General features: G+C 34.1%; 1 protein-coding gene across 6 annotated transcripts in view; it reads right to left on the reverse strand.

The window, feature by feature from the left end:
- Positions 1-17,169, reverse strand: part of Pcgf5 (polycomb group ring finger 5) — a 67,090-nt gene that overhangs the window by 29,150 nt on the left and 20,771 nt on the right. For all 6 annotated transcript variants that reach the window (XR_001234288.1, XM_013514861.1, XM_013514863.1 and 3 more), the window contains exons 3-5: positions 15,104-15,159; positions 14,931-14,990; positions 12,907-13,055 (exon numbers count right to left, since the gene is read on the reverse strand). Coding sequence is in view for 5 of the 6 variants with exons in the window: in XM_013514861.1 (XP_013370315.1) it covers positions 12,907-13,055; positions 14,931-14,990; positions 15,104-15,159 (265 nt within the window). In the remaining variant the exon portion in view is untranslated. The remainder of the gene's footprint in view (positions 1-12,906; positions 13,056-14,930; positions 14,991-15,103; positions 15,160-17,169) is intronic.

A 17,169-nucleotide genomic window follows, 5' to 3' on the forward strand; every position in this document is an offset into this window, starting at 1 on the left:
AGTCAAGCATAAAGCTCATATGAGGGAGAAGATTATATAAAGATCAGAACAGAAATTAAGGCAATGGAGACTAAGAAAACAATACAAAGAGTCAATGAATTGAAGAGTTGGTTCTTTGAAAGATTAAATAAAATTGACAAACTCTTAGCCAACGTTATTTAAAAAAAGAAAATAAAAGATATGCAATTAGGAATGAAAAGGATGAAATCACAACAGATCCTACAGAAATCAAGAAGGTCATATATACTTACTTTTAGAACCTGTATTCTAATAAGATGGAAAATGTGAAATAAACGGACAGTTCCTAGATATATATGAATTATCAAAGCTGAATCAAGAAAATATAAAAAATCTAACTAAATCAGTATCAATGAAATTAAAGCTCTAATTAAAACCTTAAAAAGAAAAGCCCTGGCCCTGACAGGTATTCTACAAGAAATTCAGAGAAGACTTAATGCTGCTACTTCTCAAACTCTTTAATGAAATTTAAAGGGAAGCAATATTCCCAAATTCATTCCTGGAAGCAAGCATTACCCTGGTACCAAAACCAGAGAAGGACCCAACTAGGAAAGAGAACTATAGGCCAATCCCCCAATGAACACAGATGGAAATATCCTCAGTCAGATACTGGCAAACAGGATGCAACAAGATTATACACCATGACCAAGTAGGATTCATCTCAAGGATGCATGGCTGGTTCAATATATGCAAATCAGTAAATGTAATACACCATATTAACAGAGGCAAGGATAAAAACCATATGCTCATCGATAATGCAGAAAAATAGTAGACAAAGTCTGACACATATTATAACAAAAACCCTACGGAAAATTGGAATAGGTGGCCTTTTATCTCGATCTGATAAAAGCCATCCATGACAAACCAACAGCCAACATTACACTAAAGGACAAAAACTGAAAGCTCTTGCTCTAAAATCAAGAATAAGACAAGGATGTCCATTGTCACTACTCTCATTCAATATAGTTCTGGAAACATTAGCCAGAGCAATTAGACAAGAGAAAGAAATAAAAGCACTACGAATAGAAAAGGAAGAAGCTATCATTATTCATGGATAATGTGATATTCTACATAGAAGACCCCAAAACTCCACCAAAAGACTTCTAGATTTAATAACAAAATTCAGTAGTAGAGTCAGATACAAAGTCAATACACAAAAATCAATACCATTTCTGTACATGAATAACAAATTCGCTGAGACAGAAATCAGGGAAATAACGCCTTTCCTAAGGGCATCCATAAAAATGAAATACCTAGGAATCAATCTAACAAAGGAAGTAAAAGACCTCTACATTGAAAATTACAGTACTCTGAGAAAGACTGAAGGGGATTTCCGAAAATGGAAAGATATCCTTTGCTCTTGGGTAGGAAGAACCAATACAGTAAAAATGGCCAGACTTTCAAGATTATTTTACTGATTTAATGCAATTCTGATCAAAATTCCAATAGCCCATCTCACAGAATTAGAGAAAACAACCCTAAAATTCATTTGGAACCAGAAGAGACCTAGAATAGCAAAGGCAATTCTGGGCAACAAAGGCAAGGCAGGCAAAAACACAATCCCTGACTTGAAGTTATATTACATAGTGACAGTGATAAAACAGCATGATACTGGCAATAAAACAGATCCAAGGATCAATAGAATACATTAGAAGATGCAGACACAACTCCAGACATACTTAGTCACTTTATCTTTTACAAAGGAGCCAAAAACCTGGAAGATAAGATAGCCTCTGGAAGACACAGCCTCTTTAATAAATGGTGCTGGATAAACTGGCTTCCCATATGCTCAAGATTAAAACTAGACCCATATATTTCATCACATAGTAGACTAAAAGCAAAATAGATTGAAGATCTAAGTATTGAAACAGAAATACTAAATCTGCTGGAAGATAGAGTAAGTAGAATTCTTGAAGACAAAGTGTAAGCAAAGATTTTATGAACAAAACCCCAACTGCACAGAAACTATCACAAAGAATCAATAATTGGAATCTCATCTTATAAAAAGCTTTTGCACAGTAAGAGAAACCACAGAGTGAAGGGACAACTCAGAGTGGGAATAAACTTTTTTCCAGCTGTTCCTTAAACAAAGGACTAATATCTGGAATATATAAAGAACTCAAAAAAGTGAGACCCCCCCCCATATTTAAAGACTCAGTGCAAAAATGGGCATCTGAAATGAATAGACACTTCTCAGATAAAGAATTACAAACAGCAAATAAATATATGAAAAAATATTGAACATCACTGGTTATTTGAGAGATGCAAATTAAAGTAATGCTGAGATACCATCTCATTCCAGAAAGAATGGCTATTATCAAGAAATCAACCAATAACCAATGGTGGTAGGACTCTGGGGGAAAAAGGAACCCTTAGCCATTTTTGATAGGAGTGTAGACTGGTGCAAATGCTGTGGAAACTAGTGTGTAGATTCCTCAAAAAACTAAAATTAGAGGTTTTATTTGACCCAGCTATTCCCCTTCTTAGTATCTTTCTGAAAGAATCAAAAGCATCATACCACAGCAATATATGGACACCCATGTTTATAGCAGTACAATCTGTAATAGCTAAATCTTGGAAATAGCCCAAATGCCCATCAATTGATTAATGGATAAAGATGTGGTTCTTTTATACAATGCAGTACTACTTAGCCATAAAGACAAGCTTGAGCCATTTGTAGCTAAATAGATGCACTTTGAGAACATAGCTTAAATAAGTAAATCGGACACACATGTGTAAATACCACATAGTTTCTCTGTTGTGAGAAACCAAAAATGTACATAAGAACCACAGTGAATAACAGATACTGTGAAATAGTAAGAAAATGTTCCAGTGAGAAGAGGAACTAGGGAGGGTAAGAGGAGAAGGGAAAGACAGGCAAAGAAAAAGAACAAGAAAAGAAGAAAAAGTGGAAACTAAGTTTCTGTAAATAAGGGAAGGAAAGAAGTGTTAAAGTGATGGTAGGGAAATGTGGGGGGAGAATCAATATATATCAGGTACAGGTACAGATTCCCTATGCTGAATGTGATCATTATGTATACCTAAAATGTGCCAATAAATTTAATTGTAAAAAAAATGGAAAAAAGAAAATGGAGTTGTTTAAATTTTATTTTTGAATTGTTCATTCCTAACTCTTGACCTTTGATACTGATTTGTATCTTTCAACCTTGCTGGGCTTATTAGCTATCAGTTTTTCTGTGGATCCCTACGAAGTTTCCATATACAATTATACCTTCTGCAATACTACTTTTACAATTTAGATTTTTTTGTGTGTAATGGCCCTAGTTACAATATCTAATACAACACAGAGTAGAAATGATTAGAATAGAAACTGTTTTATTCTTGATCTTAGGAGGAAAGTTTTGTTTTAACCCTTCATCATGATGATAGCTGAAGGTTTTTCACAGATGTCTTTACTCATTTGAGAAAGTTCCCTTTTAATTTCTAAGTTTGTTGAGCATTCTAAAAGGAAAGGACATTGGAGTTTATCAAATGCTTTCTCTTACTCTAGGTGAGATTACCATGTATTTTTCACCACTGCATTCTATTAACATGGTACATTAACTGATTTTTCCTATGTTGAGTTAACCTGGATAATTGTATGTAATTTGTTCTTTATGCTGCTACATGCACTTTTAAGATTTCTGCATCTATATTCATAAAAAAATTGGTTCATAGTTTTTAAGACTCCTTTACACTTCAGAAACTGTGGTTAAAAACACTTAATACAAAATTTACCACTTTTAGCTATTTTAAAATATACAGTTGTGTTAATTCTACTCACATGGTTGTAAAACAGCCCCAGTACTTTTAAATCTTGCAAATCTGAAACCCTATACCTGTCAAGCAAGAATTAACTTTTACCCATTCCCTGTAGCCCCTGGAACACCATTCGACTTTCCATTTCTAAGAATTTGACTTTAGATCCCTCATAATAAATGGAATCATACAGTATTTGTCTTTTTGTGAATGACTTACTTTACTTAGAATAATGTCCCTCAGGGTTTATTCATATTAAAGGATGAGATAGGATTTTTTTCCATTTTAAGGTTGAATAATGTCCCATTATATGAATATGCCACATTTTTATTCATCCAGTGATAGACATTTGGGTTTCTGTCATTTGCTGGCTATTGTAAGTAATTCTGCTATGAACATGGGTGTTCAAATAGCTCTTCAAAATCCTGCATTCAATTATTTTCAATATATGCCTGGAGGAAGAAGTGGTGAATCATATGATAGTTCTGTTTTTAATTTTGAAGAAATGCCGTATTTTTCACAGTGACTACCCTATTTTAAAATCTCACCAATGGAGTAGCACACTTTCAAATTTTTTTATAACTTCAACATTTATTTTCTATTTCTTTTAAAATTTACAGCAGTCATCCTAGTGGGTGTGAGGTGATTTTTAATTGTCTCTTTGATTTGCATTTCTCTGATAGTTAGTGATGCTGGATACCTTCTCATATGTTTCTTGGCCTTGTGTATCATCTCTGGAGAAATGTTTACGTAAAACCATTGCCCAATTTTAAAGTCAGATTATTTGATGATTTATTCTTCAGTTGTAGAATTCTCTATATATTTTCCAGATAGTAACCCCTTACCAGATATGTGACTAGCAAATACTTCCCCTTGTTCCACAAATTACCTTTTTTACTGAGTGTGTCCCATGCATACAAGTTCCATAGTTTTTTCTTACTGTCTTTGGTTTTGGAATTCAAGTAATAACTGGCTTTACAAAATGAGTTGGAAAATGTTCTTATGTTTTGCAAGAGTTGGTAAAAGATGTGTTAATTGACTTAAATGTCTGGGCTTTTGTGGGGAGTTTTGTTATATTTTGTTTTTTGTGACCAGCTTCATTATTATTTTTTATAGGTCTATAAATACTCTATTTCTTCCACAGTCAGTTTTGGTAGTTTGGGTATTTTAAGGAATCTTCCATTTTATCTATGTAATCTAATTTTTGGTATACAGTTGTTTATAGTACTCCCTTATAATAATTTCTATTTCATAACATTGGTGGTAATGTGCCCTCTTTCATCTCTGGCTTTGTTAAGCTGATTCTTCTTTTGTCTTGGGTTATAGCAAAAAAAATTAGCAATTCTGTTAACTTTAAAGAACAAATTTTCCGTTTCTCACTTTCTTTTTTCAATACTCTATTTTTTTCTAACACTTATTATTTTGTTGCTTTGGCTTGATTTTATTTTTCTCTTTTCTAATTTCTTAAAGTAAAAGTTAGGTTGTTCATTGAAGATTTTGTTGTTTTAACTATAGATGTTTATAGCCAAAACTTTCCCTCTAAACACTGCTTTTACTACATTCTCTAAGTTTTGGTCTGCTGTGACTTCATTTTCTTTAATCTCAAGACCTTTACTAAACTTTCTTTTGATTACTTCTTTCACTCAGTGCTTATTTGCATGGCTTAATTTCTACATATTTGTGGATTTTCTAAATTTCTTTTTGTTACTGATTTTTAATTTCATTCTTCTGTGGTCAGATAGTACACTCTGTATAAAGTTAATCTTTTTAAATTGATGGGAATTTGTTTTGAGGCCAAACTTAAGGCCTATCCTAAAGAACGCCCCATGTGCTCTTTTTTGTTTTGAGAAAGGGTCTTGCTATGTAGTTGTGGCTGGCCTTGAACTCACTATATAGCCCCTGGTGGCCTTGAACTCATGGCAATTCTCCTGCCTCAGCTTAGGGGGTACTGGAACCACAGACGTGTACCACCATGCCCAGCCCATGTGCTCTTGAGAAGAATGTATATTCTGTTGTGGAGTGGCATGTTCAACAGATGTCTATTAGGTTTAGTCATAGTGTTGTTCAAATCTTGTCTTTCCTTATTTACTTTATTGTTTAGTTGTGTACCCATTACTGAAAGTGAGGTTTTGAAGTTCCAACTAACACTGCTGAATTGTCAAATTCAGGTTTGCTTCATGTATTTTAGGACTCTGTTGCTAGATAAACACATGTTCATAAGTTATATTTTCTTGATAGATTAACACTTTTTTCCTTGTATTTGTCCTTTTTGTCTTGTGTATTTTTTGTGTGAACATCTATTTTGTCTGGTGTTACAGAAGTACTTGTTCCTTTCGTAGTGTTTCTAATAGTTATTTTTTAAATTCCATTTTTAGTCCACTTGTGTCTTTGAATCTAAAGTATTTTTATTGCAGACAGTACAAAGTTAAATCATATTTTTATTTATTCTGCCAATCACTGGCTTTTAATTGGAGAGCTTAACCTGTTAACATATAATGTATTTATGGATAAGGTGGAAGTTGTTATTTTGCTATTTTTCTATATTACAGATATATCAACTTCTATATAGCACTTTTGTCTCCATCCTCTGTGTTACTTTTGTCACAAATTACATCTTTATACATGTGTATAAAGCCCAAATTTAGCCTAAATTTAGAATACTGCTTTGTACTACTCTTTTAAATTGAATAGTAGAAAGACTAACAAAAATATGCATTTTTCTTATGCTCTTTCCCTTTTTTAAAAAAAAATAGTATATGTTATGATACATATTACATTCATCTTGGGGAACTGGTACATATACATATTTTGATCATTTTTACTCTATCTCCTGCCATTCCTTCTCCCTTCATCCAACCACTTCCATACAGTCTACCTCCCTGTTTCCTACCATCTCTCTTTTATTTTGCTCTTTAAATTACTTAAATTTTGGGTTGCTTACATTAGAGAACCCATGCAATACTTAACTTTCTGTGTTTGATTAGCTTCATTATTATGGTCTCAAGATCCACCCATTTTCCTACAACTCGGACTTATCCTTCTTGATTGCTGAGTAATAATGTGTATATATACCACATTTTCTTTATCCTTTCAGTTGTTGATGGGCCTAGAGGCCACAAAGAGAATGCAACAAATCATTAAAAAGATCATATATCATGACAAAGTTGTCTTCAAACCAGGGTTACAAGATGTTTCAGCATATGAAAATCAATAAATGTAATATACCACATAAACAGAAAAAAACCCTACATGATCATCTCAACAGATGTAGAAAAAGCCTTTGCAAAAATCCTATACAGTTATTTATCAATGCTTTTATTTCTTCATGTGGCTTTAACTTATGATTTAGTGTCCTTTCACTCAGACCTAGCATCTCCTCATTATTTCCTGGAGAGAAGGTCTTATAGTGACATAGTTTCTTGGTCTGTATCTATCTGGGAATACCTTAATTTCTCCTTCATTTTGAAAGTAGCCTTTTCATGGATGTATAATTCGTCATTTATTGTTTAGCACTCTGCATGTATCATATTGCCTTTCAGCCGTCACAGCTTCTGATGAATGATCAGCAACTAACATTATGAAGGATCCTTTGTCTATAATGAGTCACTCCTAAATTGTTACTTTCAAGATTCTCTTCTCTTTGAATAGTCTGATTACTTAGGCAGCTATGAATCTCTTTGAATTTACCTCGCCTGGAGTTGAGCTTCTTAGATACTCAATTTTTTTTTTTTTTAATCAAAACTAGTTTTTGGCCATTATTTGTTTAAATATACTTTCTTTTCATTTCTCCCCTGTTCTTCTGGAAATTCTATTCTGTGTATGTTGGTAAGCTTGATAGTGCTCTACAAGTCTCTGAGGGTCTGTTCATTTTTCTTCATTCTATTTTCTCTTTGTTCCTCAGACTGGATAATCTCAAATTAAATTTGAGGTTCCTTCTCTTTGGCTCAAACCTGCTGATGAGTCTTAGAAGTGAATTTTTTTTTTGGTCACTATACTTTTCAACTCTAGAATGTTTTTAAAAATAATTTCTATTTCTTTATTGATACTGTACATTTGATGAAATTATTCTTAATGCTTAGATACAGTTATAGTTCTGTATATACAGATGACTTAAAATACATGTCCAGTAAGTGAAATGTCTGAATTTCCTCAGGAACAGTTTCTGTTGATTGCCTCTTTCCCTGTGTATGGGCCATAATTTCTTATTTGTTAATGTCTCAATTTTTTTTTGTTGAAAACTAGACATTTTGCTAGTATAATGTGGCAATATTGGAAATTAGATTCCTTCATGTTCCTCAAGGTTTGTTGCTGTGGTTATTTTTATTTTTATTTTTGTCGTGTTGTTTAACAACATTTCTAAATGAATTCTATAGTCTTTAACATATGTAGCCCCCTAAGTTTTTATCTAGAGGTCAGGTAATTATTCATAGAGATTTCGGTATATGCATAGAGCCAATAAGTCTCCCAGTATATGCAATGTGACTGTGTTTGGGGCACACCTCTAACACTCAACCAGGTTGGTGACTACTCTATGTTCTGCTTATGCAATGCTTCAAGGTCAACCTCAAAGTGAACGCTTGGGGCTTCTCATGTCTTTCCTGAGCATGTATACAACTCTCTATATCCCCTGAGCCTTCTAGATTCTTAGGAGTATGTAAATGCTTTGTAAAGCTTCTATGGACATCTTATTTACCAGCTTTTTATTTTTAAGCCTTTTGGTTCTACTGTTTGCCTCAAATGTTAACTATACCTCAGAGAGTCTTGAAGCTAAAATACTTGCCTGTAATTGTTTTGAAAAATATCTCTTCTTTCCACCCAAAGATAAATCTTTTTTCCACTGGACAGGCTCCCAAGTCAAACCTGATATATGGTGGACAGTGTGCTAAGTGGTATCTTTCAGGGAACAATCCAACAAGTCAAGTAGTGACAGCTGTTTGGCAACAAAGCTTTGAAAGAGCTTTATCTCTTTTCTACCATTTTAGTGCAGGCTGTTGATTTTTTCAAAGCTACCACAGAGCTGGAAAGTGAGGGATGGGATAAAATAAGTTAAAATGTCATAAAGCTCTCCGTTTTCATAAGAGAATTATCATCTTGATTAAATGTTTCATGGGCTTTGAAAACCACTGGTTAAATATTACACCTCTGAAAGAGGTGATCTTTCACACTGCCAGATTTCTTTTTCTTTTTCTTTTTTTTTTTTTTTTGCTGTACTTTTATGGAGAAGCAAATTTTGGAGTGGGTAGCTTTCCTGTTCTTGACTTTGGCTGTCACATTATAAAAACAGAGAGGTACACTGTTTAAACTATGCAACTATTCCACCAGAACAGTAAGAAGCATATGCCACTGCAGAGGAATGAGATGGCTGAGAAAGCTAGAAAGCAATACAGACAAGTGTCTACTTCTAAGTGGTTTATAACAGAGTTTCAAGGAAAAAACACCTATCATAAAAGAGAAATGATAATATCAGTGACTAACATCCATAGGAACATGCCTAATTGGTAAACTAAACCTTGATGATAAATGTTCAGTTCTATAGAAGTTCAGAAAAGAGACTCATTAGTTTGGAAAAAAACATCACGAAGAACAGAGATCTCTGCTTGGGTCTGCAGAGAAGCACAGGATGGTGAGAAGATACGTGAAGAACATGCCCCCCAAAAATGGATTAAAAATTTAAAGTCCTTCATACATGCACAGTACTAGTTTTTATATATTTTATGTACAAATCCATTGTCAGATATGTGATACAAAGTATATAACATACATAAAGCAATAATCACTGTCAAGGGGAAGATACACAGATGAATGAGAGTTTAATGGTAGGGCTTAATGGGAAACTTACCAAGAAAAGAGCTAATTGTTTAGATGATTCTGCAGGCAAAAAGGTGGCAAATCTTGCTACACTGCCAGATCAAATTTGGCTGGCCAACAATTTTCCTAAATAAAGGTTTACTGGAGTGACTACATCATTCATTCACTATTGTTTATACATGTTTTATGGCTATAGTGAGTAAGTTGAAAAGTTGCAATTGAGACAGTGTGGCCCATAGAGCCTAAAACATTTACTATCTGACTATGTTACTGGTCATAATCTAGGTCCTCACCCTTTGCCTTGTCCATACTCATGCAAGTGTCCATAGATAACAAAAAATAAAGGGTATAAAAGCCACTTAAGAAACTACTTCCACAGATTTAGACATAAATATAATCAACACGAAACCATGAATTAGTGTCTGGTGGAAGGAAAAGAATAAAAGGTCAAGGATGATTCCAAGGTTTTGAACTTTTGCATATAACTCGTTGAAAGATGGTAGTCAAACTGAAGATGAATATCTGCAGTTAAATTAGGTGGAATATAATGAATCTGCCTTAGACGTAAGTTTCAGGTGTTAAATTTTCAACTAGCATTTAGAAGTAGAGACAAAACACTTCAACTTGGGAGAAATGATACAGTGGTAATGGGATCCCAGAAAAAATGAAAGAGACCGCCTAGATGAATATGGAGCAAGTATTAGGACACTCTATATCAAGTACAAGCTCAGAAGCTAAGTCAATAGAGACAAAGCAGGAATAGCCTGGGAGAGAAGATGAGAATCAGGATAGCATGAAAGTCATTCTAAGCCAGAAAAGTTGTTTTGAGAATGAAGAAGTGGTACCTCACTTCATGAACTTATATTCTTTCCATGATTCTGTTGCAAACTGAATTGGATGAGAACTGACTCAAGTTTCCCCATAAGGTCAACATTAAGCCTAACCACTGAATTTGATTTGGTTCTGGTCCAGTTTGGTTTGCAGCTAAAATCATAGGAGGAATTAAGTTAATATCATATCACAGCAATATATGTGCACCCATGTTTACAGCAGCACAATCCGTAACAGCTAAATCTTGGAAACAACCCAAATGCCCATTAACCGAGGAATGGATAAAAATATGTGGTATTTTTATACAATGGAGTATTATTCAGCTATAAAGAAAGATAAACTTGAGGCTTTTATAGGTAAATGGATGCAACTAGAGACCATATCCATACGTGAAATAAATCAGACTCGCATGTGTAAACATCGTATTGTTTTCCTAGTGTAAGAAACTGAAAGAGTACAACAGACACTGTGAAAGGGAAAGAAACTTCTCAAAAAGGAAAAAATAACTGGGATGGGGAGAAGGAGGAAAGAAGGAAGGAATATATATATGTGTACATACACACACAAACACAAGACAGGATAATTATACTACTAATTTCTATTACTTCACTGAAAGGAACAGTGTTTATATTGTGTGATCAATCCTACATGCCTGTATGTGGTAATCTGAGCAACTACTTTGATGATGATATGTGATACAATAACCACTGTTAACTTCCTATTATCTTGTTGTGAAATTCTGTATCTTTTTATTGTTTTTTTATTATTGTCTTTAAAATAAAAAAATTAAGTTCGTAAACTGAGGTACAACTGTACAAAGAAGAAAAGTCTATAAAGGAAAGAGCAAGAGGATAAAAAGCCAAACAAAAAAAGCCAACTGGATACAAAGTGGATACAAAGCGTCAGATTCCAACGCAGGGGTAGTTAATTTTTTAGATGAACTTCTAAAATTCAATATTTTAATTTTTATAATAGAAATCATGCAGAGGAGATTTCATATTTATTTATGAAAAGGTATTTGGGCTTTTAATTGACTCAACTTTTACTACCAGGTAGCAACTTGGAGAAAGCTAAAGGATGATCACAATTTCTATGAAGAACTCCTCCCAAAAGGGATTACAGCGGTGGCTGGCAAGAAGAGAGAAACAGCTATAAAAACTCTGATGAAAACACAAAACAGGAAAGGTACTGTACAGGAAACATGAAAAACAACAGAGAAGACTGGAGGGATAAACAGGTACAGTGGTCATTTCTCTAAAGGTGCCTCATTAAGCCACACCCCTTAATTAAATCAATTATTTCACTGTATTATAAGTCTCTGATTATATGTGAAAGGCCTAACATTCCTTGAGTGGTTTTTTCTTACGACTTATGTCATCACTAATATTCACACAGCAGATAAATATTCATTGAACTACTCTGCCCTTGTAATTCTTTACTGCAAGATCCTGAGAAAGCTGAATTTGAATTAAAAAATTTTTTGCATCCGAATAAGAAAATGTCATTGCATGTATTAGCAAAAAATACAACTTATAGATTTACAGGAGAAGTGAAAGAAAATTAGAGACAATGGATAATGAATAAAACATAGACTAGAAAGAGAAAAACATTCTCAGAAGTTTACATGTGTTAAAACACAGTGGCAAACATCTATTTAAGAGCTAAAGTAGTGAACATTTAAATTGAAAATTTCTTGCAATAACAAGAGAAAACATTATTTAAGTAATATCATTAAAAGACCAAAGAAGACTTCAGTAAAAGTAAACAGGGTGTTCTAAGAGCTTTTAAGAAGAGATCAATTAGCAGACAAAGAGGGAAACAACATTAGACATCAAAGTGCTAAAGAGAATAATGCAGAGCCTTCAATGACTTTAAAAGTTCATTCATTTCACAGCAACTAGTTTACCTCAAAACCTTTTTTTTAATTTTTTTTTTTTTTTGGTTTTTCTCCGGTACCAGGAACCGAACTCACGACCTTGCACCTGCCAGGCAGGCGCTTTGCCGCTGAGCTAAATCCCCAGCCCCAAAACCAGTATTATTCATAAAATATATTAGCCACGATATGGAAAGCTTATTAAATTATAAGCAGAAATATAAAGAGGTAAATTAAAAGATAATGAATAAAAGAGATAGAGCTATTGCTTAACATGGAATAATGTACCTGAGCCTGAGTTGGTTGCCACCCAAGAGATAAACAATGCTTGTGAACTTCCAACAAAAGTATAAAAGGTTGAGGTGAAATAGAGGTGTGATTCTCTGCATTAGCCACTAGATGGTATCATTGGCACAAGATGACTGGGGGTAGATGTATCAGTGCCTAGAATAAGCAACTGCTTGACCAGCTGCAGGATTGTCAAAGATATACTTTATACGGGATTATTTTAATAAAAACTTTAGAATCAAACAGATAAAGAATTAAAAATTCATCAAAAATTTTAAGAGGATTTATAAAATGATCATTAAAAAATACAACTGTACTTGTCTACTCACCTTGACTACATTGTCTCCTGATTGCCCATTATTTCGTAAACAATCTAGACAGATAGCAATTTGTGGGTCACTTCTATGATAGTCTTTATCATCCTGATTTTCATCACCTTCTTCATCTGCTTTAGGTTTGTCAACTTTCGAAGTATCATCTGTATAATTTTTTAAAAAGACAGCTATGATTCAAAGTTTAAAGTAATACATTACTCAACACCAAAATTAATATTAAAAAAAAAGCAAAACCAAAATCAGATTTAAACCTGTGGCATATAAATAACAACTGCATTTACTGATGCATTCATTTATTCCATGTCTTTGATAATCTGTTAGACATGCATTGTGTTAGGCCTGAAGGAACATCAATGGAAGCAGAGGGCTATCGTCCCTAACATAGTGACCAAAGTACAAAACAAAGTAAATAAATACACAAATACATAATGTGAGAGATAAAGTGAACTCTGTGGGCACATATAACAGAGGCAATTAACTCAAACTTTGGGGATGAAGAAAAGATTCAGGAACATTTCCAGATGAAGTATCTCTAAGCTAAGACTTGAAATAATTGTTAGACAAGCATTCCCTCGTAAACGCCTTTCCCAGGGATCACTCAGGCCCTCTTTATGACTACAGTAAAAGCCTTGGAATCTAGAGGGGAGGCAAGCTCTCTTTCTTCTTTGTATTTATAAAGAAACTAAGTAGACAGGAACTGCCTTTCGTGAACCAAACTAGCAGCTCCATCAAAAGATCCAGATTATCTACCTAAAGATTAAATATCATAAATATTTTTAAAAGGGAAAAATGAGAAGAGGGAGGTAGAATTTACAAAGCAGGCCAAAGCCCTTTAGTAGTTAATCTGATACAAAAACTACTATACAATTTCTGATGATAATTCCTTATGTTCCTGTCCTCGAGCAAGCAGTAAAAATTGGAATACTTAATTAAACTTATGTTATCTATATTTTTGCTACAGCACTACCATCTAACTGCAATGTACTCTTACATAAAATAAGGCTTTAGTTAAGTCATTCTAGCTTCTTTGCCCATTTTGTTGTGATCTATTAAGGCTAGTCCCTTGCTACCTTATTCCAGTCATCAAAATGATATCCAACACCCCCTGCTTGGGAGTGCAATTCTGTATAGTTAAAGTAAAGAAACCATGGTCCCTGTTCTACAGATGAAAAGAAAGGCAGCATTTTTTCATCCATCTTGATATTTAATTGGGAAATATATATATGAAAAGTTTGAATGGTATTTAGGATATCTTGAGTAAAATTTCATATTTAAAAAAAGAAATAATCCTACTTGCTTATTATCTCAGAGAACTCTTAGTATTGATAATATATACTAAAAGGCCTTTCTTTGACAAGTTATGTTTTTGCCAAAATTATTAAAAATCATCGAATGGTCAGTGACCTGGGACCAACAGCAGAGATCTGGACACTTGGCATAGGTGATGGGAAAAATTCCAACAAGCCCACTGAGGTATTTTTTAAATTCTCAGGACAAGTAAGTTTGTATCATCTGAGTCCCACCTATGAAAATTTCACTCCAGAGTATTAGAGCATAGCAAGTCCCTTCATCTGGCTCTCAGTCATATCTCAGTTCCCTGTCCTACTAAAATAAACTTATAAAATAAATTTAAAAAATTTAGAATCCTCTCTATGTAGCTGCAAGCTATTTCTTTCTTCAGATTTTTTCTATTAAGAAATTATTGCTAATAATTATTGCTAATTATTGCTAGTTAGTTACTACTATAATCACCTAGTTTTTTTTCTCTCTTTTCTTTCTAATCCCAAAACCCACTTCCTCTCTATCCAACTGCCCTCAATTGGACTCCAGATTTGTACAGATTTATATAAAATCTCATGAAGAGAAAAAATAAGAGCACATGAATTTTGTCAGGAGACATTTAAACTTAAAAAGACATTAGTTTACTAAAGCAACAAAAAGTTTTGAATTTAGAAAGAGCTGACAAAAAAGTTTAACCCATTTGAGAGATACTCTTTGATACAGAAATAAAAAGTTACCTTGTCCATTTTCTTGAGGCTTATTTTTCTTCCAAAACTCAGATTCACGCTCAAGTTCTTCTAATTTAAAAGAAAAAAGGAATATACAAACTGTAAGAACACTTCTGAAATCTTTAATAGAAACGTTCATTTCATAAAACTGCACATCTGTAAGAACTAAAAGAGCAACTTACGTTCTCGTAGTCCAGGAACGAGCTTAAATATAATTTCCTCCAATGTATTATCCAACCTTCAAGAAGGGCAAAAGGGAGAATATACTAACAATGAAGATATCAAAATCCAGTATGTAAATAGTTCAAAATTTATACCACATATGTATCACAAAATACAGACCAATTATTTTACCATACTGAGTATACCAAACCCTTCTGCACATGCAACATAACCATTTGTAGCCTTTGCCGGGGTAGACTGATTTAAAAAATGATCCAGGTTCCTTACCTCTCTCTACACCCTCCCTTGACTACTGGGTGGGGTCTGTTTCCCAACCCTGAGAGTACAGGCTGGCCTTGAAACTTGCATAGACCTATAGACTATGGCACAAATGACAGCTATGCTTAATTCTGAGCCTAAGCTTCGAAAACACGCTTTCCTTTTCTCTCTCTCAGAATCCTGCCAGCATAAGAACAAGCATGGAGGCCGAGACACCATGCGGAGGGGTCACCACCCTAGCTTCTTGGGGCTCTTAGATGAGATCACAGATAGCCCACTTCCAACATGGAGAAGAACCCAGCGAAGAGCAGTACAGCAGCCTCCCTAGCGTGGAGATGACTGCTGTGGCATAAGGGAGCACAACCATGGTCAGAATAACCACCAGCCAACCCACGATCTATGAGAAGTAACACACGCTTACTTTCCCAGGCATTAATTTAGGGGTGTCCCTTATATGCAGCAGTAGCTGATCAGTTCACCCCTGAAATCGCCACCAAAATCCTTGTTCTTTCCTGAGATGGAAATCATCTCCATTGCTTTTTTCTGGGAAATGGAGACCATTTAGTTATTCTGCCTTCCTGATAAAAATTTAAATATTTATCTTGAATTTTTCTTGTTTTCTTTTCCTGCTAGACAACTTTTCCTTTTCATGGCTTTATTTCTTCAGTCTCTCTTCTTGCTCCCACAACACCCCCCTTTCACTTAGTCTCCTTCATCCTGCTCAACAGTATTACTCTTCTCTGACTTCAAATATCTTCAGACATGCAAAGGTTTCTCACATCTAAAAAAGGAAAAAAAATTGCTTACTCATTGTCTTTCAAAGCTATCACTGTTTCTTAATTTTTTCTCCTAACTGAAAATAATTTGAAAGCATAATCTGTTGAATACTGTTTTGCTTCTTTTTCCCTCCTGAACCTTCAAAGTCATTCATAATTTCCTTCATAATAAATAGGTTTTAAACTGAAAATTTTGAAACTGAAAATTTTTTTTGAAACAGAATCTCATTGTGTAGTCTGATGGCCTTGAACTATAAAGCCCAGCTTGGTCCTGAACTCACAGTGATCCTTCTGCCTCAACCTCCTAAGTGCCAGGATTACAGGTATGAGCCACCACACCCAGCTCCAAATTGAAAAATTTTTAAATTTATTTTTAAAATTAATTTTCGCTAATATTGCTCTGCAGATATTTGAGCATTTAAAATGATCTACCTGAAAATTTCCTTTTCTGTTTTTTTTGTTGTTGTTAGTAAACAGTTAAATAAAGTTATTTCTAAGTTTCAAGGGGTGATTGGTTCCAGGACTCCTCACAAATAGAAAAATCATCAACCCCTTATATAAAATGGTACAGTATTTACATACAGCCCATGCATATCTTCTCATGTACCTTAAATAATCTTGAGGTTGCTTATAATACTGCAAATGTAAATGTTATAAATAGCTTATGGTATGTACTGTTTATGGAATAACAATAAAAAGTCTGTACATGTTTAGTACAAATGCATTCCCTCGCCAATTATTTCTTTTCTCTCCCTTCCTCTCCTTCTCACCATTCCTTCCCTTCCCCTCTTCTCTTCTTAAATTTAATTTTTTTTTTTGCAGGCTGAGTATTGAACCCCAGGGCCTTGTGCATGCCAGGCAAATACGTTACCTCTAAGCTACATCTCTGGACTCTTTACAAATACTTTTGCTCTACGGTTGGTTAAATCTGTGAATGCAGAACCCACAGATACAAAGGACTGACTGAACTTCTAAATCTATTGTTCTGTATACTCTGCACTCTTTGAACCTCTCAATGGGCTGTCTTCCTT

The sequence above is a fragment of the Chinchilla lanigera genome, unplaced genomic scaffold (genome assembly GCF_000276665.1).
Source record: "Chinchilla lanigera isolate Chin_1 unplaced genomic scaffold, ChiLan1.0 scaffold00024, whole genome shotgun sequence".
Classification (NCBI taxonomy): Eukaryota; Metazoa; Chordata; class Mammalia; order Rodentia; family Chinchillidae; genus Chinchilla; species Chinchilla lanigera.